This window comes from Xenopus laevis, chromosome 3S, assembly GCF_017654675.1.
Source record: "Xenopus laevis strain J_2021 chromosome 3S, Xenopus_laevis_v10.1, whole genome shotgun sequence".
In the NCBI taxonomy this organism is placed as follows: Eukaryota; Metazoa; Chordata; class Amphibia; order Anura; family Pipidae; genus Xenopus; species Xenopus laevis.
The window spans coordinates 107,330,045-107,353,705 of NC_054376.1; the positions used below are offsets into that span (position 1 = coordinate 107,330,045).

At 37.8% G+C, this 23,661-nt stretch overlaps 1 protein-coding gene across 5 annotated transcripts in view; it reads right to left on the reverse strand.

Moving 5' to 3' along the window:
• Nucleotides 1–23,661, reverse strand: part of sh3rf2.S (SH3 domain containing ring finger 2 S homeolog) — a 119,614-nt gene that overhangs the window by 14,001 nt on the left and 81,952 nt on the right. For all 5 annotated transcript variants that reach the window (XR_001934971.2, XM_041587602.1, NM_001091650.1 and 2 more), the window contains 3 exon segments: nucleotides 19,954–20,265; nucleotides 5,946–6,043; nucleotides 3,664–3,834 (listed from right to left, as the gene is read on the reverse strand). Coding sequence is in view for 4 of the 5 variants with exons in the window: in XM_041587602.1 (XP_041443536.1) it covers nucleotides 3,664–3,834; nucleotides 5,946–6,043; nucleotides 19,954–20,265 (581 nt within the window). In the remaining variant the exon portion in view is untranslated.

The window sequence follows — 23,661 nt, forward strand, 5'->3', positions numbered from 1 at the left end:
AAAAAACAAATATATATATATATATATATATATATATATATATATATATATATATATATATATATATATAATCTTCAAGAATGGATCCGCACTCCAAACAATTCAATCAAAGTGATTTTTATTGAATTATCACTCACGTGTCCAACGTTTCGGCCCACATTAGGGCCTTTATCATCCTTGATAAAGGCCCTAATGTGGGCCGAAACGTTGGACACGTGAGTGATAATTCAATAAAAATCACTTTGATTGAATTGTTTGGAGTGCGGATCCATTTTTGAAGATTATATGTCATAACTTTGACCCAGCACCCACCACAAACCTGAAGGGATAGAGTGCAGGTACTTTCTGGACTTTTATATATATATATATATATATATATATATATATATATATATATATATATATATATATATATATATATATATATATAGATATATCTCTGAAATGTTGCTTATAAACAGCAACATGTGTCTGGTATTGGACTACAAATCCCAGAATGCCTTGGGCAAAGAAGAAGGTACAGGTATGGGAGCCGTTATCCAGAAAGTTTCAAATAATTAAATTTTTTTCTAATTATTCCTTTTTCTCTGTCGGAATTATTCCTTTTCTCTGTAATAATAAAACAGTACCTTGTACTCATTCCAAACTCTAAAAATATATAATTAATCGCCATCGGAGGCAAAATAAGCCTATTGGGTTAATTTAATGTTTAATTGATTTTCTGGAGATCAAATTATGGATCCCTTAACCCGGAAAACCCCAGGTCCCGAGTAATTCTAGATAACAGGTCCCATACATGTATAATAAAATGACACATTATTATTATAGTTATTATTGTTAACATGAATTGTATTTTTAGAGTGACAATATATTCCACAGCGCTGTAAAATAAATAGGTTTATACAAAGTAACCGATACAAAGGTGAAGAAGGCCCTGCCCAAAAGAGTTTACAATTTAAAAGACATCATACAGAGCTCGGACAAGCACATGTTTTCTATTTGTTTTACTGGAATAAAAAACTGCCACGTTAATACATGGAGCTCTAAAAGGACACTTCGGGGGTTATTTATTAAAGTCCAAATGCAAAAAACTAGAAAAATGCAAGTATTTTTTTTGTTACTATAAAATCCAAATTATTAGTGGAGAAAAAAAATAGAATTTTTTCGAGATTTATTATACCCCAAGGTCAATTGGAGAGGTCCCTATCCTATTTAGAAATTTCTTTGGTCTGCACTGGACTTAGCCAGAAAATCCCAAAAATTTGGATTTTTAAGGAAAAAGCCCAAACAAATTCAGCATTTCGGGAAAACAAAAATCTTAAAAAAATGGTACAATTCTGATTTTTTTGTTTTCTAGTTTGGTCAGACTTTTTTAAATAAAATAATCAGTAAAAAAGGATTTTGATAAATAACCACTTCATATGTCTATGAGTCTTTGACTCGTCTCCTGGTTACAGAATATGTGGCTCCCTCCACTTTGCTTTGGCTCTTGGACTAAAGAACATTGACAAATTAATTTATCTACTGACCCTGCTACAATGCAGGACATTTGTTCCCAGGAAATACGTTTTGTATATCTCCTTGATATTATGGGTACTGTATTAAAATCAAGGAATTTTGCACCAGGTCTAGTAACCCATGACACCATCTTAGACTTTCAAGCTGAAGACCAAAACTTGCTTCAGGTATAGGATCCCTTATCCGGAAACCCGATATCCAGAAAGCTCCGAATTACAAAATGGCTGTCTCCCATAGACTCCATTTTATCCAAATAATCCAATTTTTTTTTAAATGATTTCCTTTTTCTCTATAATAATAAAACAGTAGCTTGTACTTGATCCCAACTAAGATATAATTAATCCTTATTGGAGGCAAAATCAGCCTATTGGGTTTATTTAATGTTTAAATTAATTTCTAGTAGACTTAAGGCATGAAGACCCAAATTACGGAAAGATCCATTATCCGGAAAACCCCAGGTCCTGAGCATTCTGGATAACAGGTCCTATACCTGTACTTGTTGTTGCTGTGTCTTACTAGATTTTCGTGCAAATTTTGCTCTTTTTATTAAATATCCCTGTAATGCACAACCTTGCAAATAAACGTTACATGGATAAAGTTACCAGGGTTACCTGTGTTGTACAAAGCCAAATAGCCCATCCATCTCTCTTGGGTGGATCATGTTTAGAATATATATAATACATGTATAAGTACTGTATATATTGATGTGTATTGATGCACATGTGAATGTATGTCTTTTACTGTTAACATTCTTTTAAATACTGCCAATGAGTTAAAGAAAATAAGCAACATAGAACGTTTATGCTACACTAACATTTTAAACTTACTCTTTCCCTAATTGGAGAAATGTCAGCCAGATTTAAGGGCAATGCCCAAACAACACAGATAATCCCTGTGGCCAGTTAGAGGTGCAGTATATTTCTGCATTTTATTTAAATGAATTTGGTTCTATGCATTGCTGGATGCACAAACACAGCACAATTCCCTGCAGCCTAATAGTTACAGGCCAGTGTTCCATAAATCAACCTAAACTACACAATGAGGTACAATCCACGTTTCATACTCTTGTTATAAGTGGCTTCCAAGAAAGGATGATTTATAGCTTAATAATAGTTATACTCTGGCAACCCACTGTAACGATCCATTTTATAAGCAGGCACATTGCTAGCAAAAAAAAAAACCCTCCAGGATAATCATCTTCAGCAGTAACACTCTGCTTCCTATCCCATTTCCATGTAGGAGCTCTTCTACTTAGGGGCCGATTCACTAACTTCGAGTGAAGGATTCGAAGTAAAAAAACTTCGAATTTCGAGTAGTTTTTTCTGCTCCTCGACTATCGAATTGACGTAAATTCGCCTGAGTAGAATGATTCGAATAGATCGAGCGCCATTCGATAGTCGAAGTACTGGTTCGAGCGCAAAAACGCTGTGACTATTCGCCCATTCGATAGTCAAAGTACTGTCTCTTTTAAAAATACTTTGCCTACTTCGCCACCTAAAACCTACCGAATTGCTTTAAAAGCCTATGGGAAAGTCCCATAGGCTTGTTTTCCAAGTTTTTGATCGAATAAAAAGGCATTCGATCGAATGAAAATCCTTCGAGCGAATATTGGATCAAGTGCCTATTCGCCTGGCGAATATTCGCCAATTCGACTATTCGCCAGCGTGTAAATTCGCCCGAATTGTCCATTCGATTCTATTAGATTCTATTCCCCAGTCGAATTTCGAGGGATTTAACCCCTCGAAAATTCGACCCTTGATGAATTTGCCCCTTAGAGTTTATTGCTATGGCTGGGGGCTTCTAGACTTCGAAATGTAGCCATGTAGCCAACATAAAGTCCATGTATTAATTCATGAAGCAGTGATGACGAAAAACTTGTGAAAATCGCATGAAAAATCCGTAAAGAATTGTGAAAATCTGTAAAGCAAAATTTAATAATAAATCAGCGTAAAAAACCAGAGTGGATTTGATCGGAGTTTGTAGCAGAAAATATTGAGATAAATTCAAACTTTGATAAATAACCCCCTTAGTTTAAAATACTCCTCCTGTACATGAGATCTGAAATTGAAATTCAGATTTTATTGAACTTGCCCTGCAACAAACTACTAAGACTCATTGGTTAAATGAAAGATTTGAATTTCCAACCTGTACACAGGACTAACACAATAGCTTGGAAAGAGCCCAATTTTTCCAGTAACCAGTGATACTCCTCGGTGCCAGCCTTCCTGGAATTTCCCTAGGACACGGACTCCTTCCCCTTTTTGGAGGTTCATTTCTTCTGGCCCATTAGCCATGTATGGATGCAGAACAATACACCTGGCCAAAAAAAAAAAAAACAACCAAAAGAACAATAGCCTTTAACTACACAAAAAGATCAATTTGATGATTAGATACAGTAAGGGGCAGATTAATTAAGGGTTGAATTTCGAAGTAAAAAGTACTTAGAAATTCGACCATCGAATTTAAATACTTCGAATTCGAATATCGAATTTGAACTTTTTTCATCAAATTTGGGTATTCTGTGATCGAAGTAAAACTGTTCGATCGAATGATTAAATCCTTAGAATCGAACGATTCGAACTATTTTACCGTACGATCAAATGATTTTACTTCGATGTGTAAAGACTTAGAAAATGGTTGTATTATATTTCATAAATCCTCTTACTATTTAAATTGTGGTTATTATGTGAATTAAATTTAGATACAGTTTGGTCTAAAACTTAGAATCAGAGATGTATAACTGGAGCTCATACATCAATTAAGAGTAGCAAATCTTTGCAAGGCATTCTGGAAGTAAAGAATTGCACCTCAGGTCAGGTGTCACTTAGGTGACAGGTGCAATGTGGGCAAATTGCATGGCACTTTTTTGTGAATCAACCATTTTTTATTAAGTTTGTCTTACAGTAGGTATATTGCTTACAGATCAATGGATATAAAGGTGGAGCAGAGTACAACAAGACATATTGTATCATGAAAGTTTGCACAATTGAGTAAATTTACATATGTAACATAGTTCAGGTAGGCTGTAGGATACTGTGGTCTTTCAGAGAGGTGTGATTCACTTAGGGAGTGCACGTTTTAATGTATTGTAGTTTAGGGGCTCTCAAGCCAGGGACTTGTTATATTTATATAACATTCTCTGTTCTTATAGGTAATTTCCTTGTATGGGAGTGATTGGTTCACAAGGGTTGAGTTTTGTGTCATGAGTTTTCTTGCCCAGTAGAGCAGTTTTGCCATGGCTGTCTGAAGGTACGTGTTGGGATATATATCTTCTATAATTGCCAGTAGGCAGACCTCGGAGTCCAGTGGAACTGGGACTCCCATCACATTGTGTATGTATTTAATCACTTGCACTCGGTATCTAGTATGGACCGAACAAGACCAAATTAGGTAGTTAAAGTTAGGGCAGTCAGAGTTGCATCCAGGGCAAAGCACATCTACATTTGCATCTTGACTTTACCCCTAACAAAGTAATTGTAACAACTTTTAAAGGAAAACTATACCCCCAAAATGAATACTTGAGCAACAGATAGTTTATATCAAATTCAGTGGCATATTAAAGAATCTTACCAAACTGGAATATATATTTAAGTAAATATTGTCCTTTTAAATCTCTTGCCTTGAACCACCTTTTTGTGATGGTCTGTGTGCTGCCTCAGAGATCACCTGACCAGAAATACTGCAGCTCTAACTGTAACAGGAAGAAATGTGGAAGCAAAAGACAGAACTCTGTCTGTTAATTGGCTCATGTGACCTAACATGTATGGTTTGTTTGGTTTGATTGTGTGCACCGTGAATCCTATGATCCCAGGGGGTGGCCCTTATTTTTTAAAATGGCAATTTTCTATTCATGTTTACCCAATGGCACATACTACTAGAAAAGTATATTTTTATGAAAATGGTTTATTTACGTGAAGCAGGGTTTTACATATGAGCTGTTTTATGCAATATTTTTTTTATAGAGACCTACATTGTTTGAGGGGTATAGTTTTCCTTTAAGTACTGTAGGATCTATGAGTGACAGCTCTTTTGTGAAGCACCCCCGTCTTCACCAGCACCCTTTTGGACCCCAGAACTTTTTGCTGCAGAAACTGACAGGGAGCCTCCCCTCTTAAAGAAGCAAACCAGCAATAGTGCAGTATAAACTAGGGCAAAAGAGATCTACAGAAATCTACAGAATTCCAGCTTCGACAGGAACTGATATTTTTATCATAGCCAACTTGGGCAAGTAAATGTTGTACTCGTTATTAAATTTCTCATATTTGCAGCCACATGACATTGTGATTCACTCTCTCTCTGCTTTGCTCAGTAAAAGGAGTAACGTTTGATGCCTGAATGAGTCCAGTTCTAGAAATAACTGATAAGTACAATGATGTGATTCCTTACAATTAAGTTCAGACACCCCTTAAGGGAGGACGAGTACTTACATGTTTGCCAGAATAGTCTGGTGAGAACTGGGAAGAGCCATTAATGGTGTTCCGTTGCTCTGTGTTCCAAATGTGGGATAGTATAGGGAATTATTAACCTGCAAATAATGCACAGACAGTGTGATTAAATGTCTACAGTAACATATTGTGGTGCACATGTAGAAACTATTAAAATCCACTTATAGCACTACATGTAATTAAAGGCACAAAGTTTGTACAGATCTAGTAACCCATATCAACCAATCAGATTGAACTTTTTATTACTTTATCCCCTTTATTTATTTATTTATTTATTAACATTGTTACTATGGTTTCCAACAGGGGAGGGGGCAGGGGTAGCCGACCGAGTGTCTAAAGCTGGCCATAGATGTTGAGATTTCTAAAAGATCCGATCCTCATTGTGAGACCATGATTTTCTCGGAACTATCGTACGATTGTACGAATTGACCATCAACTAAAAAGACCAATTTGCCAGGAAAACAAAGGGGAGCTGCCTGCTTGGCCCTGCAAACATAGATAGATTTCACTGGGACCGACAAAGATTTTTTGACCTGGTCGATCAATTTCCTGTCAGATGTCGGCCGAAAAATCGTAAGATGTATGATCGTTCGAATCCCACTAACCGCACGATAATTTCGAAGGATTGGTCGGACTTCTCAAAAACTGGTAGTTCGGCAAGAAGAATCGTTGCGTCTATGGGGAGCTTAAGGCCCTGCAATAGGAACATACTATAAAATGCTCTTTTATTTTAAAAATTTCCATGTGTATTATAAGAATAATTTAACTTTTTTATTAAAATGTAAATTGAGAGACTGGATTGCTGGTTATTGCTACATTCCCTTGGCTGGAGTACATTGTATTTTGAGTCATTCATAAACATGTATTTTAATGTCACGCCTTACAAAACGAAACATATTAAAAGTGTATGTGTTGGTTTTAAGCGATGGAGTGGGAAGTTTATGTTCATCTTAGCGTAATAACCTGCTTGCTAGTATAATAGTAGCAAAATTGGAAGTTACGCTCACCGCTACAAACACCTATAATTATCAAGTAAGGTGGAATTAGGGCGTGACCAGCTAATTTAGTGCCAACAAGCATCTGATTCCCTGCACTTACCCACACCACTATATTAAAGACTATTAAAACATTATGTAAAATATATTGAGAAGCCTATGGTGTCCACACCTGTAAACAAACAGATTGTCTGACCATATTTTGAATAAAATTTAAAAGGCCATCCAGGTTTCTGCAATGAGTTTCCTTGCATAAAACAGCAGGATTATACACCGATATCTAGCATGGTTAGTCTTGACTAATTCATCAACAATTCCAAATATGCTCCTCTAATGATCTTTAGTTACATTCCTGTTATGCCCAGAGTTACTGGGTGACACTACCCCAACAGGCTTCTGAAATGAACAGGGTTATTACAAGAAAAATGTCAAAAAAAATGTCAAAAGGAAATAGTTAGATACTAAGGGGCAAATTTATTAAGGGTTGAAAAGTAAATTAAATTACATTTAAAAGGATCTTCACCAAAACCTGTTTTATGCACATGAGAGAAATGATATGATATTCTCAGCAATTTTCCAATAAACATTTAAGTTGTTTTAAAGTGATTTGTAAACTTAATTGCTATTAATATGCTATTAATGGACCCTTGGAGGTGGCGATAATTCCTGCAGTGAGCTGCATCAAACCACACAACATATATGTGCCTAAAGAAATGGGCAAATGCAATTTTGACACTGAGCACCAGAAATGGCATTGTCAATATTAAAACAAGGAAGATGTTCAGTGCAATTGTGTCCAATTCCTGCAACTGCACTAGTTTTAATATATTGTATGAGCAGGGTGCGTTTCAGGGCTTCTTACCACCCTGAGACAGCTTTTCCTATGTCACCCCCCTTGCACCCGTCGCATTCCATTTTCAGTGCTGGAGCAGGTGCAGGGGGGGGGAAGCGTCGCTAGTGTGGAGAACTCTGCACTAGCAGAGCTAAAATTCAGATTTAAAAATTTGTATTTTGGCTCCTAAAGTTACCAAGAGCATTTTTTTGCTGCCCCTGGTACCTTGCGGACTGCTGCCACCTGAGGGGAATTTCTCAACTTGCCCCATAGCAGCAGTGCCCCTGTGCATGAGGCTCATTGCAGTTGCTATTACATTGGAAATCCAGGAAAAAAAAAAAAACACATGGTGACTTGCACTCAAAATTGCACTTTGCACACTACACTTGCACTCGTTTATGAGCCCTATAAGATTCTGAAATAATACTACTAGTGCCAGCAATTTTACGCCACAAAGATGCCTCGTTCTCATTTCAATTTCAATCTCCTCCTTTGTGAACTGACTTCTGCTGCATTGTTTTAAGAGCCAGAAATAGAAATGAGTGCTGGCAACAGAAAGGGATCAATAAGTACAGTGTTCATTTACAAATACTTTTATAAATATCAATTTACAATTCATTCATATTGGAAATTTGTTGTATATTGGAAAACTGCTTAGAATTATATTTTATTTAATTATGTAAAAACTGTTTTGGGGTGGAATTCCCTTATAAGGCTGTATAGGGGCAAGGTGCTAAAATGGGCACATAATTGCATCAAACTGTAATCCTATTACACATGGTGGAATGCACCTTCTTTGATGCATTCCACCATGTGTAATACAAGTTCCAAATGCAGAAACCCATAACAACCAAGACAATGGGCAACCAAGGGCATGTAAAGGCAAAAAAATAAAATCCCATTTTTACTTTCTTTAATGAAAAAGAAACCTATCTCCAATATACTTTAATTAAAAAATGTGAACCGTTTTTATAAGAAACCTGACTGTATGCAGTGAAATTCTCCCTTCATTTACTGCTGTGGATAGGAATTGTAAGATGGTCCCTAACTGCTGAGCAGGGAAACAATCATACTTATGAACAGCAGGGGGAGCCCCCACCTTACTTCCCAGCCATGCAGAACTCAAGCAGCTTTGTTTATGACGATCCCTAAGCACCCCAGACCACACTGAGCATGTGCAGAGTCTTAGTCTTGCAAAGATGTTTAAAGGAAAACTATACCCCCCAAACAATGTAGGTCTCTATTAAAAGATACTGAGTAAAACAGCTCATGTGTAAAACCATACTTCATGTAAATGAACCATTATCATAATAATATACTTTTTTAATAGTATGTGCCATTGGGTAATCATAAAGAGAAAATTGCCATTTTAAAAAATAAGGGCCGCCCCCTGAGATCGTAAGATTCACTGTGTACACATACAAACCACATGTTAGGTCACATGAGCCAATTAACAGACAGAGTTCTGCCTTTTGCTTCCTCACTTCTTCCTGTTACAGTTAGTGTTGTAGTATTTCTGGTCAGGTGATCTCTGAGGCAGCACAGATAGAGTCACGAAATGGTGGTTCAAGGCAAGAGATGTAAAAGGGCAATATTTATGTAAATATATATTCCAGTTTGGTAAGATTCTTTAATATGTCATTCAATTTGATATAAACTATCTGTTGCTTAAGTATTCATTTTGGGGGTATAGTTTTCCTTTAACAAAGATGGTGACCCCCTGTAACCAACTTTGAAAGCATAAATTATTTGTTTGATTTGGCTTGTGGTGAAGTTCATGTTTATATTTAGTATACAAAATACAGCATTTCTAGCATTATTCTATTTTAGACTTTACTTGCCCTTTAAACAGCTCCTTCCTGATTGCTATGGGGTATTTTACCTGTGCAAACATAATGCTTTTTATAACATAACCCTAATAGAATTTAAGGTGCAGTACCTTCTGGCACAAGGAAGCCCTCTATGGAATGAACAAAGGAGCAGCTTTGGTACTGTACTGAAGCTACAGTGTACATCCCTCTGTGAAAATTATGTTGTAGGTGGAGCATATGCAAATGGGCTAGCTCCATGTGTCAGGCAGAAGTATTTCAGATAAAGTTATAAGATATATCCCATAATGACAGTGACAAGGGAAAACTATGATAATTGATGGATATTTTATAGATGGCAAAGGTTGCATTGCTTGCCTCTATAAGCCACTGTATTTGTCTCCTTAATCAAAGGCTGTGAAGCCTATGGGTTAAGATTTTGTATTTTTGTAACACCTATTTGGGCCACTTGGGGTTAATTCACCAGCTAGAACACTAGAGCATGGGTTACACGCGACTTACACCCAGGGCAGGGCCTTGGCTAAGTGGAAGTGTTCCCTCTATGGTGTAGTGCAACTACATCCCCCCCAGGCTACTGTGCACACAAAAACAACTTGGGCACCAGGAGGTTCTTAACAATCAGGAACGGTTTATTATGCCAAAAAGGGCAAATGACCACAGGTTTCAGTACTCACGCAGGAGTTGAGGAAAACAGCATATTGAGAGTTCACACAGAACAAGGCAGGCTCACACAGAGAGTACACAGGCAAATGCAGTACAACCTTTCCCTCCTGGAAATTGTCAGGAAAGCAGCTTCTACCCTACAGTCCCTCTTCACTGAGGTCCCTGACTGGAGGCAACACACAGAGCCTCTGGGAAGCTACTCCCTTTCTGCAAATCCTTGTTGGAGCTTCAGCTGCTCTTTCTCTCTATCCTATCTGCCTTTCTCTCCTAGAGAGACTATGACAAGTCTGCCCTATTATATCTGTTCCTCATTCACGGTGTTTCCTGGTCCCCGACTTGGACACATGCCTTCTTCTGGGCCTATTGCACTCAGTCCCCCTGAGCACATCCAGCTGGAATCACATCCAGAGGCAAAAGAGGAAGAGGCCACTCCCTGCACACACTATATAGGAGTGAGTCAGAGCAGTGTCATCAAATCTCTGTAAAGGTAATTCTGTAACAGGGATTCTACCCAATAATCCAAGGAAATGGTGAAAAGATTAACTCTATAGGGCCTGTATCCCTATAGGGCCCTACATTTTTTTTTTGTATTTTGTCTGTGTCTGTATCAAGTTCCATTTAACAAGTTTTCAAAAGTTTTAGGTTTAAGGTCCAAAATCTGGTCAAGGCTAACCTAAGGTTACAAATATACAGCTGTTACAGTTGTATGGGCCAACATAGTTCCAACAATATGTTGACCAAGGATATATTTATATAAATTTGTATATTTATTCTCATAAACACATGTACAAAAGTATTCCTGGTTATAAGGGTTCTTTAACAAAAGAGATAGTTCAATCAAAACATATATTTATTTACAAAAGCTAAACACCAGGGGTACCCAAAAGGTAGATCAGGATCTACGAGTAGACCTTTAGCTGGCGATCAGTAGATCTCAAGAAACTGTCTACAAACAGCATGTCTAAATCATCCTCCGGTTTTATGCTTTTCATTCAGATATTTATTATGTTAAAGGGATCCTGTCATCAGAAAACATGTTTTTTTCAAAACGCATCAGTTAATAGTGCTACTCCAGCAGACTTCTGCACTGAAATCCATTTCTCAAAAGAACAGATTTTTTTATATTCAATTTTGAAATCTGACATGGGGCTAGACATTTTGTCAATTTCCCAGCTGCCCCTGGTCATGTGACTTGTGCCTGCACTTAAGGAGAGAAATGCTTTCTGTCAGGCTGCTGTTTTTCCTTCTCAATGTAACTGAATGTGTCTCAGTGGGACATGGGTTTTTACTATTGAGTGCTGTTCTTAGATCTACCAGGCAGCTGTTATCTTGTGTTAGGGAGCTGTTATCTGGTTACCTTCCCATTGTTCTTTTGTTTGGCTGCTGAGGGGGGGGGGGTGATATCACTCCAACTTGCAGTACAGCAGTAAAGAGTGATTGAAGTTTATCAGAGCACAAGTCACATGACTTGGGGCAGCTGAGAAATTGACAATATGTCTAGCCCCATGTCAGATTTCAAAATTGAATCTATAAAATCTGTTTGCTCTTTTGATAAATGGATTTCAGTGCAGAATTCTGCTGGAGCAGCACTATTAACTGATTCATTTTGAAAAAATTTTTTTCCCATGACAGTATCCATTTAAGGTCACATAAAAAACAGTTGTTTGTTAAATATAGCAATATACATTTTCTCATAAAGCAATATTTAAGTAATATTTTCCATGAAATATAATGCTAACAATGCTTTTATGGATGTAGATCATAATGGGACAACCTCACTAAAAGTAGACCCCGCATTAGTAAAGTTTGGGCACTCCTGCTATACACAAATCTACAGAAATAATACACATGCAAAACAAGTAACACTACATACAATGTATAACAAGTATTTACAAAGACTATTACACATATGGATATGATGGATCTAAATTCACTGCCTCCCTGATACTCATCCTTCCATTGCGTCTGGCATCTGTGTTCTCACTCCACCAACACCAGGAACTCTCTCCCTAACGGAGTCTATTGTATGAACCTTAAGACTGACCAGAAGTACATGTGGCAGGTTCTGATTGGTCAGTGATCAATACGTTAACCTTGAGGAGTAGGGCATGAATTCCTGAGGCAGTCCATTAAATAATTAGGTGGAAAAGGCAGTTTGGAGACAGGAAGGACTGGATTCTCAACTGCTCTTGGTCAAAGGTGAGGGGACATAGCAACTGTGTTCTAAATAGGATGTGTTTGTCTCTGTTGTGTCCTGATACTATCTAAGATGTTAATCACTTAACATTCTTAAATACACCACAAATTCAAATTCAAATTCAAATTTTATTAGCCACATACACAATCAGACAAAGTACGACATGCAGTGAAATGCTTATTGCTGTGCAATGCCCAACCGTAAGAATTTACAGTAAAAAGAAGGAAACAAGAGTTAAATAACAGATAAAAAATTAACATAGAAGTAAGGTCTAACTGGATGATTTAACTCAAAGAAGTAAAGAATAACTTAAAGAATTTTAAAGGGATCCTGTCATCAGAAAACAAGTTTTTTTCAAAACACACCAGTCAATAGTGCTACTCCAGCAGACTTCTGCACTGAAATCTATTTCTCAAAAGAGCAAACAGATTTTTTTATATTCAATTTTGAAATCTGACATGGGGCTAGACATTTTGTCAATTTCCCAGCTGCCCCTGGTCATGTGACTTGTGCCTGCACTTTAGGAGAGAAATGCTTTCTGTCAGGCTGCTGTTTTTCCTTCTCAATGTAACTGAATGTGTCTCAGTGGGACATGGGTTTTAACTGTTGAGTGTTGTTCTTAGATCTAAGAGGCAGTTGTTATCTTGTGTTAGGGAGCTGCTATCTGGTTACCTCCCTATTGTTCTTTTGTTTGGCTGCTGGGGGGGAAAGGGAGGGGGGGTGATATCACTCCAACTTGCAGTACAGCAGTAAAGAGTGATTGAAGTTTATCAGAGCACAAGTCACATGACTTGGGGCAGCTGGGAAATTAACAATATGTTTAGCCCCATGTCAGATTTCCAAATTGAATATAAAAAAATCTGTTTGCTCTTTTGAGAAATGGATTTCAGTGCAGAATTCTGCTGGAGCAGCACTATTAACTGATTCATTTTGAAAAATCTAAGAACAACACTCAGGTACCGGAAACTGTTCACTCTCTCCACTGGCGCGCCACTGATGTGTAGGGGCTCGTAATTCCTCGCCTGCTTTGTGCTAAAGTTCTTTTTTATATACATAAAATATACACTTATTGGATATAATAAAGATATGACACAAGCAAGTCTACTTAAGGTAACAGATATCTGAGTGAACACATAGGTTTTCACCCTAAATGTAACCATTAATAAAGACTGGGCTTCCAGGAATATTAGGAAAACAAATGGACATTCTTTACAAATATGAACCCAACGTGCTTTCAAGTTAGGCCCTTCTCCACTGCCCCAAGTCCTAAGGTTTCTGATCCATTGAGCTTTGCTTTGTACAGCTATTCAAAGCAAATCTCAAAACAATCATTATTAACATCACATGAAAAGTGGATCAAGCTGAAGCCAACAAAGGAAGATATCTTTCACCATTAACCCCTGTCTTCACTAAACCACTTGTGGAATCGTCTGGACTACTTTTGCAGTGAATTGGTAGCATTTGCATAACTAGGTCCCTATGCAATATCAATGCAGCCCCAGTATAGTATCAACTCACTATACTTCCTTATGATGATTTTTTTAGAGACAATCTTTTGCATTTTTACTGGTATGATCAGGGCTGGAACTAGGAGTAGGCAGAGTAGGCACGTGCCTAGGGTGCAAAGTTTGGGGGGCGCCAGGCATGTACTTCTGATGAAGTCGTTAAGCGACGAAACGCGTAAGGCATAGCTGGCTGACGTCACATCCAAGCGTCCAGAAAGCAAACAAGCAGCAAGCGGATCGTGGAGGAAACGCTGGTCGGGACCCCAACAGCAACCGCTGGAAAAGACTTGCAGCTTTTGTAAATAAATATATGTTTTGATTGAACTATCTCTTTTGTTAAAGAACCCTTATAACCAGGAATACTTTTGTACATGTGTTTATGAGAATAAATATACAAATTTATATAAATATATCCTTGGTCAACATATTGTTGGAACTATGTTGGCCCATACAACTGTAACAGCTGTATATTTGTAACCTTAGGTTAGCCTTGACCAGATTTTGGACCTTAAACCTAAAACTTTTGAAAACTTGTTAAATGGAACTTGATACAGACACAGACAAAATACAAAAAAAAAATGTAGGGCCCTATAGGGATACAGGCCCTATAGAGTTAATCTTTTCACCATTTCCTTGGATTATTGGGTAGAATCCCTGTTACAGAATTACCTTTACAGAGATTTGATGACACTGCTCTGACTCACTCCTATATAGTGTGTGCAGGGAGTGGCCTCTTCCTCTTTTGCCTCTGGATGTGATTCCAGCTGGATGTGCTCAGGGGGACTGAGTGCAATAGGCCCAGAAGAAGGCATGTGTCCAAGTCGGGGACCAGGAAACACCGTGAATGAGGAACAGATATAATAGGGCAGACTTGTCATAGTCTCTCTAGGAGAGAAAGGCAGATAGGATAGAGAGAAAGAGCAGCTGAAGCTCCAACAAGGATTTGCAGAAAGGGAGTAGCTTCCCAGAGGCTCTGTGTGTTGCCTCCAGTCAGGGACCTCAGTGAAGAGGGACTGTAGGGTAGAAGCTGCTTTCCTGACAATTTCCAGGAGGGAAAAACTACTTCGAATTTCGAAGTATTTTTTTGGCTACTTCGACCATCGAATTGGCTACTTCGAGCTTCGACTACGACTTCGACTTCGAATCGAACGATTCTAAATAAAAATCGTTAGACTATTCAACCATTCCATAGTCGAAGTACTGTCTCTTAAAAAAACTTCGACCACCTACTTCGCCACCTAAAACCTACCGAGCACCAATGTTAGCCTATGGGGTAGGTCCCCATAGGTTTTCTAAGTAATTTGTGATCGAAGGAAAATCGTTCGATCGATGGATTAAAATCCTTCGAATCGTTCGAAGTCGAAGGATTTAACTTCGATGGTTGAATATCGAGGGTTAATTAACCCTCGATATTCGACTAATAGTAAATGTGCCCCTTAGTTCCTTCACTGCTTACTTAGAACAAATTTCTCAGTTCATGGTAGGTGCATACAAGTACAAATCTTTAGAGGGATTTACCCTTTAAAGTGAATTTACTTATGTATGTAACGATATGTATGGTGAAATAATTCCTATTTGCTGTACTTTGTTATTGGTACATAAAGCAACATACAATTAAACATTGCTAGCTTTAATAAGAGGCCAATAAGCTGTATCTCCATAGGATCTTATTAAATCTGGTGGAAAGTCAGAATTGAATACTACACATTAGGGGGGTTATTTATCAAACTTTGAAAAAATTTCTCACTATTTTGTTAAAACCACTCGGTATTTAGCAATAAATTGTCACTGAAAAATCTGGTGGGGCAAAAGACTTAATAAAATTTAAAAAAAAATCCGTATTGTAAGATTTTTCTGGATTTGACACCCGAAAACTCAGCGTTTTTCAGATTTTCAACCACGGAATCTTCGGATTATTGTATGAAATCCAGAGCAGATCGGGATATCTTCCAATTGCAAATGGGACATCTGTCACTGACTTCTACATGATCTTGGCAGGTTTGAGATGGAGTACTTTTCTATTCAGACTTTTAACACCATTGGAGTTTAATAAATTAAAAAAAAAAAAATTGTGTTTTTCCCCTAAACACTCCAACCAGAAAAAATCTGATTAAAATACCCCCTAGATGTTGTTAGAAGCAGCCATGAGCATAATGATGTAGCATTGGAGTAGGTAGCCATGATACATAAAAAAAAAGTAAATTAAAACAAGGAAAAAACCACCAGCAAAGTAGAAAAGGTCCAGAAGAACCCAGGAGTATTGCACAAAGCAGTGACTTTTATGAATGACCTTCATAACCGAGAGAAGATAAAAAATAGGCAGTTATAGCATATTGCTTCTATTTTTCCTCTTTCCTTTATTCCCCATTGAGGCTCATTCCTCTTGGTCACCATACAGATGTTTTGAGTTGATCAAGCAGAGTTTTGAAATGGCTAAAAAAGTTAATGCAAAGTATTTTGGGATATCCAAAGAAGGAATAGGAAATAGAAACACAGCCAAGGACCCTACGGGCTCTCCATGTTCTTCAGCCCCAGCAGCTACTGGCTGTGCCTCTTATGACCCTGGAATTGAACTTGGATATAATTGTATTAGGGAAGGAAATGACATTAACGTAAATAGACCAATATCAGAGGTACCAATATCTGCGAAAAAAGACGCTAAAGATGTTGAAGGCGGCTGAGGAACATTCATGAAGAGTGCAAGTGGGGGAATATATTTATCATGTTTGTCATTGTTCATGTGTAGCTGACCCCATAATGATCATTTGGTCAAAGTTAGAATCATCAGTTTCTGCTTTCCAAGTGAAAACTTTAGAGGTTGCAATTATTGTTATGCTCCCACCAACTGATATGTCTCCTGGCCATATGTTTCCTTATATCATATTTTAGATCCCTTTCCCTATTAGGTGGCTTTAAAAAGTGGAAACATGCTGCAACCATACTTAAATATGTCTCATATAAAAAAAAAACACAATTGGTCAACAAATTTAAAGGTACTAAGTGCTAACCTACAATTACGCTTGTTCATTCTGTGTTCTTCTATACCTCTGACGCACATTATAATCATTAGCTAAGTCCACTCATTAATAGACATTTAAATGAAAGCTCATTAACAACTTGCTAATGGCTTTTGCACTTAAGAGGACACGTCCCACAACTGTGTGGCTAGGCATCAATTTTTCTATTAAAAGCTACTGTGAATTAACGCTGCATTTAAACCGTGGTATTTACTGCAGAAAGGGGCAGTCAAGAATACAAAACACTATAGTTCTATGTGTACCCTGCTAACAAACTGAAGATGCCAAAAAAAAGGTTAATATGTGGCATAATTGTTTGTGCATTATTCATTTTTAAAGTATTGGTCTTCCTGTCGTGCCCTATTTTATATTTCATGCAAAGCTGTTTGGGCAGATAGAAGGGCTGAGCTGTTTTCCCTGCTTCCGAACTTACCAGCGTGAAATTAGAAGTCTTGCAGCATAACCCAGGTTTTCCAGCAACACCCATTAGCTAAAATCATAAGCAGGAAACAAGCCAGTAGACCAGACAGTGCCTTTCTGATTTAACCTATTCACTGTAGTGGAGACCTAGAGTGCTTGTGCGCCAGCAAATAGTCTATGAAAAACCACTGAGATGTGCTGCTTAAAGTCTGTTACAGATGAAAATGTAAACATACTAACTGCAATACGTTTTATCATTTCCATTTTATTCTTGTGTACATTTTGTACTTTAAAGGGAAAACTGCAACTAAAATACAAGAAGATGCAATATTCTAGGCCAGGGCTGCAGGGTTGGACTTGGCTGTGAGATACAGGGAAAAAAACCTGGTGGTCTCTGGCTCTGCTGACCTATACCTGCGCCCCCTGGGTGCTGAACCCTTACCTCTCTGATTGTAGGAGCAACAAGATAAAATAAGGTACATGCAGGGGGAGATATGGGTTGCAGAGGGGGCAGAGACGGGGTGGGTTGTGACTGGGATGGGTGCGAATCCCATGCTGCAGGGCTTTCTAGCTGGATGCATGCACCAGATAACTGCTTTGGAAAGAGTCAAGATGGGGTGTAACAACAGGCACAATTAGCAATTTGGCTTCTGGGGTATCCAGAATTATAAAGGCCTGATTGATCAAATGTTTTAGTAAATAACTGCAAAACAGATCACCTTTTGGGTGTGGTGAGCTCTAAGAAATAGTGATCCGCAGACTGGCCCTATAACCGCGGGAGCTGCAGGTTCGGGCTGACCTCCCACTCCCATTTGAAGGTGGTGGGCCACCTTACACTTCCGGCTTCCGATTTCCAGCTTCCTTTTTTATAGAAGCGCGCCTGCTTGCCCTGCCCCTTTTGTGACGTCATCTGTGGGACGGGTCTATAAATGGAAGCTAGAAGTCGGGTTCGGACAGGGCGGGTGGAGGGAGGTGTAAGCAAATCTTGCCCTGAAATTAGACCTATTTGTCCCCTTACATGTGAAGTTTTTACACAACTGTGGACAGCGTCTCTCCTTATTGAACATTTCTATAATATATATAGAGAATAGGTGCTTAGAAATCTAAAAGTGTATGAAAACAGTACATGTGGTTTAAAATGTATTTTACATTTTACAGGGAGAAAAATGGCACCGATGCCAGCCAACTACAATGTGTCTTAAAATAAAGTACAATCACCAACTACAGAGTATCTGAGATCTTAATTGACTTAAAGCATCTGCAGGTTAAATACAAATGTAATAACCAAAAATAACAATTGAAATGTTACAAAATAGGATTTCTCTGTATCCACTCTGTAACTCCCAAGTTAATCAGTTCAGATGAAAGACAATAATTAGAATAAATTACTAAAACTTGACTTTTAATTTAACTGCACTTAAAAAACACGTTTCCAAAATTACAAGACTCACTATAAGCCGATCCCCCACCGTCCACCTATGTACTATTGTACATATATGCACCTAAGATATTATCAGGTTAGGATTTTTCCACTGATCCACACTATGAGTTTTTAATATGTATGTTATTTTATGGACACAGTCCAACACTATTATTGAGAAGCGCTAATGGTGAGTCTTGTAATTTTGGAAGCGAGTTTTTTAAGTGCAGTTAAATTAAAAGTCAAGTTTTAGTAATTTATTCTAATTATTGTCTTTCATCGGAACTGGTTAACTTGGGAGTTACAGAGTGGATACAGAGACTAAGTATCCTATTTTGTAACACTTCAATTGTTATTTTTGGGTTGTTAAAATAAAGTACTTAAAATGGCTCCTTCCCTTATAAACCCGAGATGTTAAAACTTTGCACGTGCTACACCTGGAAGCCTTCTAACCCCAATCACAAATGCAATCTATAGTCTTCATGATGTGTGTTTTAAAGGAAAACTATACCCCCAAAATGAACACTTAAGCAACAGATAGTTCATATCATATTAAGTGGCATATTAAAGAATCTTGCCAAACTGGAATATATATTTAAGTAAATATTGCCCTTTTACATCTCTTGCCTTGAGCCACCATTTCATGATGGTCTCTGTGCTGCCTCAGAGATAACCTGACCATAAATACTACAACTCTAACTGTAACAGGAAGAAGTGTGGAAGCAAAAGACATAACTCTGTCTGTTAATTGGCTCATGTGACCTAACATGTATGGTTTGTTGGTATGTTTGTGAGTACAGTGAATCCTACGATCCCAGGGGGCGGCCCTTATTTTTTAAAATGGCAATTTTCTATTTATGATAACCCAATGGCACATACTACTAGAAAAGTATATTATTATGAAAATGGTTTATTTACATGAAGCAGGATTTTACATATGAGCTGTTTTATGCAATAACTTTTTATAGAGACCTACATTGTTTGGGGGGTATAGTTTTCCTTTAACAACCACTGTGCCACACTTTCCTCCATTATTTTATTTGCATTGTATAAGATGTTATGAATACCACATTGGGATAAATTGCATGTTATTATGTATAATGCCAACATACCTGTACTGGTGAAGTGGACAAGCCTTCTGCCTTCTCAATGATGGCAGAATTGCTGGAACTGATAAGAATAGGGCTACTTATTTCAGGAGTTTGACGGCCCGTTGGAGAATGAACCATTTTGTTGAATCTGTTCAGGGCATTTGTGATTAGAAACTGACGGGGGCCTTTCCGGCGGCCCTCAGGCATTGTATGGTTGGCTGTCACTTGTGTACCTTTAACCTTTGAGGGTGCTTTCATCAATGGAGGAAGGGTACTATTCTGATGGCTTCTATTTTTATTTGACTCCAGCAGTTGTTTAGCTGTTTGGTTCAGCTGTAAAGAAAGAACAGACAATATGATATGTATTTATGTATTAGTCATTGTATGTATTATTTATTGATGTATTTAATTATAAATAATCCAAAAATAGCAACAACAGTTAGGGGCACATTTACTAAGCTCGAGTGAAGGATTCGAATATAAAAAACGTTGAATTTCAAAGTATTTTTTTGGGTACTTCGACCGTCAAATAAGCTACTACGACCTTCGACTTCAATAAAAAATCATTTGACTATTCGACCATTCGATAGTCGAAACTTCGACTACATACTTCGGTAGTTGAAACCTACCGAGGTACAATGTTAGCCTATGGGGACCTTCCCCATCACTTTGCTAAGGTTTTTTTGATCGAAGAAAAATTGTTCGATCGATCGATTAAAATCCTTCGAATCGTTCGATTCGAAGGATTTTATCGTTTGATCGAACGATTTTTACTTTGATCGATCAAAAGTATTTGTGCTAAATCCTTCGAATTCGATATTCGAATTCGAAGGATTTAACTTTGAGGGTCGAATTCGAGGGTTAATTAACCCTCGATATTCGACCCTTAGTAAATGTGCCCCTTAGTGTTGTATATATTAAAATAAAACCCTAGTGGGGTTTCTCAACACAGGTTTCCTGCCAAGATATACCCAGCCATACATACATATAGTTTGTCTCCATGGAGAACATTCTTACAGTTTGCTGAAGCCAGAAAAAAGCATTAAGACTAACGGTCACAGATGAGCAAACATAACGAAGCGTCTTGCATAAACAGCTACATCCCACTGAAATGATTGGTGTAGCGCGTGTTGCATATACATCAGTAAAGGCTCCTGCATCTGTGGCTTCATTCAACATATCAAGAAAATATATTTGTGCCAGAGGTGATCCTGCTGCAGGATTACGTGTGATATAAAAGCTGATGTCTGTTACTGTCTCCAGAAGTTCAGATAATTAGAATATGCCCAGCAGAACAGAGGTGGATCAGTCAGTTTTCTGAGTGACTCTTTTATAATAGCTCATGTCTATTTGGAGCCCCTTGTGAGGCTATAAAGACTTGGGGAAAACAAGCACAGTTTGAGGTGTGTGTATAGGTGCATGTGTATAGCTATGTAGACCAATCAATGGAATCTCTTACAAAAAAATATGTAGCCGCTGCTTGAGGGTATTCCTATGAAATCTCTCTTTGAAATCGAGGTGTATATATAGTGCATTGTGCTTACTGTTCTACTTCCAGTGAAAGCACTTAGGCACTGTCACAGAAAGTGAAGCATTTGAATACAAATTGACTTTACTCTGTACTAATGCATGGAGCCTTGCTGCTGGTATGGTTGTGCGTGGGCCAAAAATCCAACGGACCAAACAGATTGAGCAGGTAAGCTCCTCCAGTCACAGTTTTCTGGCCTAAATTTTTCTTTCTTGTTTCATTCTTTTATTATAGCTGTCTTCTCCGTCCATACCCGCCCTTTCCCTTGATATCACTTCTCTTCTCTGAGTAAAGGATGAGGAGGGGGCTTAAAAAACTTCCAGAAGCCTGTAGCTTGGCTGAAAAGGGGCAGTTTGGACTTCATCTTTAAAGCTATAGCTCTCTGCTATGCTATTTTATGGAATATTAAGCAACACCAAAAGGAAGAAAATTTTAAGAGAAAAACACATTGCTGTCCAGTGACAGATAGAAAGGGAAGACATGTTTGTAATGTTGAGAAATATTGCAGAGCAAAATATATATCACAATATATATTTTACAGCAGACAGCTGGTGCTTGAGCAGTCAGGCTCTTCAGGTTAATGACCTATATTATATTTTGGCACTAAAATGAATAGTTTCTTTTATAGTATCAGCAGTAGTTATTATAAAAATAACACATTTATTTTAGAAGAATTTCTGAGTTTCTAAATTTACTTTTGTTTAAGAAAAAAGTATTGTTGTAAATCATTGCCTGAAAGCCTTAAAGCACAAACACTAATAGATTGTTATGGTTTAACACAGGTCTAATTGTTTGTATAAAACTGTAAAATTCAAAGTGGGATGAGGTTCATTTGCTAGTAAATCAGTAGCTCAGGTTTTGAAAAAATAAAAAGACTTTATTAGGACATTCAAGAAGCCTAATGCGTTTCGTGCCTAAATGGGCACTCACTCATAGGCTGTGAGTAAGTGCCTATGAGTAAGTGCCCATTTAGGCACAAAATGCGTTAGGCTTCTTGTATCTCCTAATAAATTATTTTTATTTTTTTCAAAATCTGAGCTACTGATTTACTTAAATGGACCTCACCCCACTTTGAATTCTACAGTTTGAAATTGTCTGACAACCCTTGGACTGGGGGCTGTCCCAGCGGGGAACCATTTATTATGATTTTTCTTTTTCCCCTTCCCTTCAATTTTTTATTTACAATCTTTTTTCAAGTATAGAGGCATACACCACTACTTGTATGTTTATCTAATTGGTTGTATCCCTCAAATGAGGCATAATTGCCAGATATGACCACCTTTAATAGGGGACTTTGAAGGCTTGTTGGGGAAGGAATGCATAAATAATAATATTAGACAAAATAATAATTTGGTCTAAGTTTAACAAGATTTTTAATTCTGTTTGATCCTCGGTCAGATATTGGTCAGGCAGACAAATGGTTTGCCCACTTCTGCATGAACCAATAACTTACCAACTTGGTAGGGAGAGGTTAATTGGCAAATAATATTGGCAGATATATGGGGGCAGTATGGGGGCCCTCTTTTTGCTTTGGGCAAAAAGGTCATTGGCTCTGTAAGGGGAGAGAGATGACAAAGGGATGGCAGTTAATTGCAGTTATAGTGGGACATGGAAAAAAGAAGTGAGACTTTGCCACCAAAACTGATGAATTAAACAGTTTTTAATAAGAGAGAGAAAGTGTATTATTGGAATAACTGGAATTCAGTAAAAAATGAAATTTTAAGGCAACATAATAATAAGGCAACTGGGGTTTGTTGCTAAAGCAGATATTAGACAAGACATGAGTGCTGTACAGGTCAAACTCACCTATCCCTAACCTGAAAAACCATAACCCACAAATCGACCCTAGTCCACAAAATGTGGTTATTGTAGGACATGCTCCTACATACACTACTTGTGGGACTGCCCCTGGTTCCAAGACATGGAATCTTTGGGAAAAGTTGAGGAATGTACTTCCCCAGTCTGACCTGCACCCATCCTGAACCAGAAATGGCCACCCAAATTTCAACAGAAACCCATCCAACCACTGGTCATCCTACAGGTCACCACAGGCTTCAGGTCAACCTGCACATCACTACAAGAAATGTAATGCTTGAGTATATTGCATCCAGAGGAACTGGGGAGCTGGGTCATGATATAGAAAGCGTTGGTACTAGTAGGGGTTTGGAGTAACACATTATTGTACGAAATATTTTCACCTT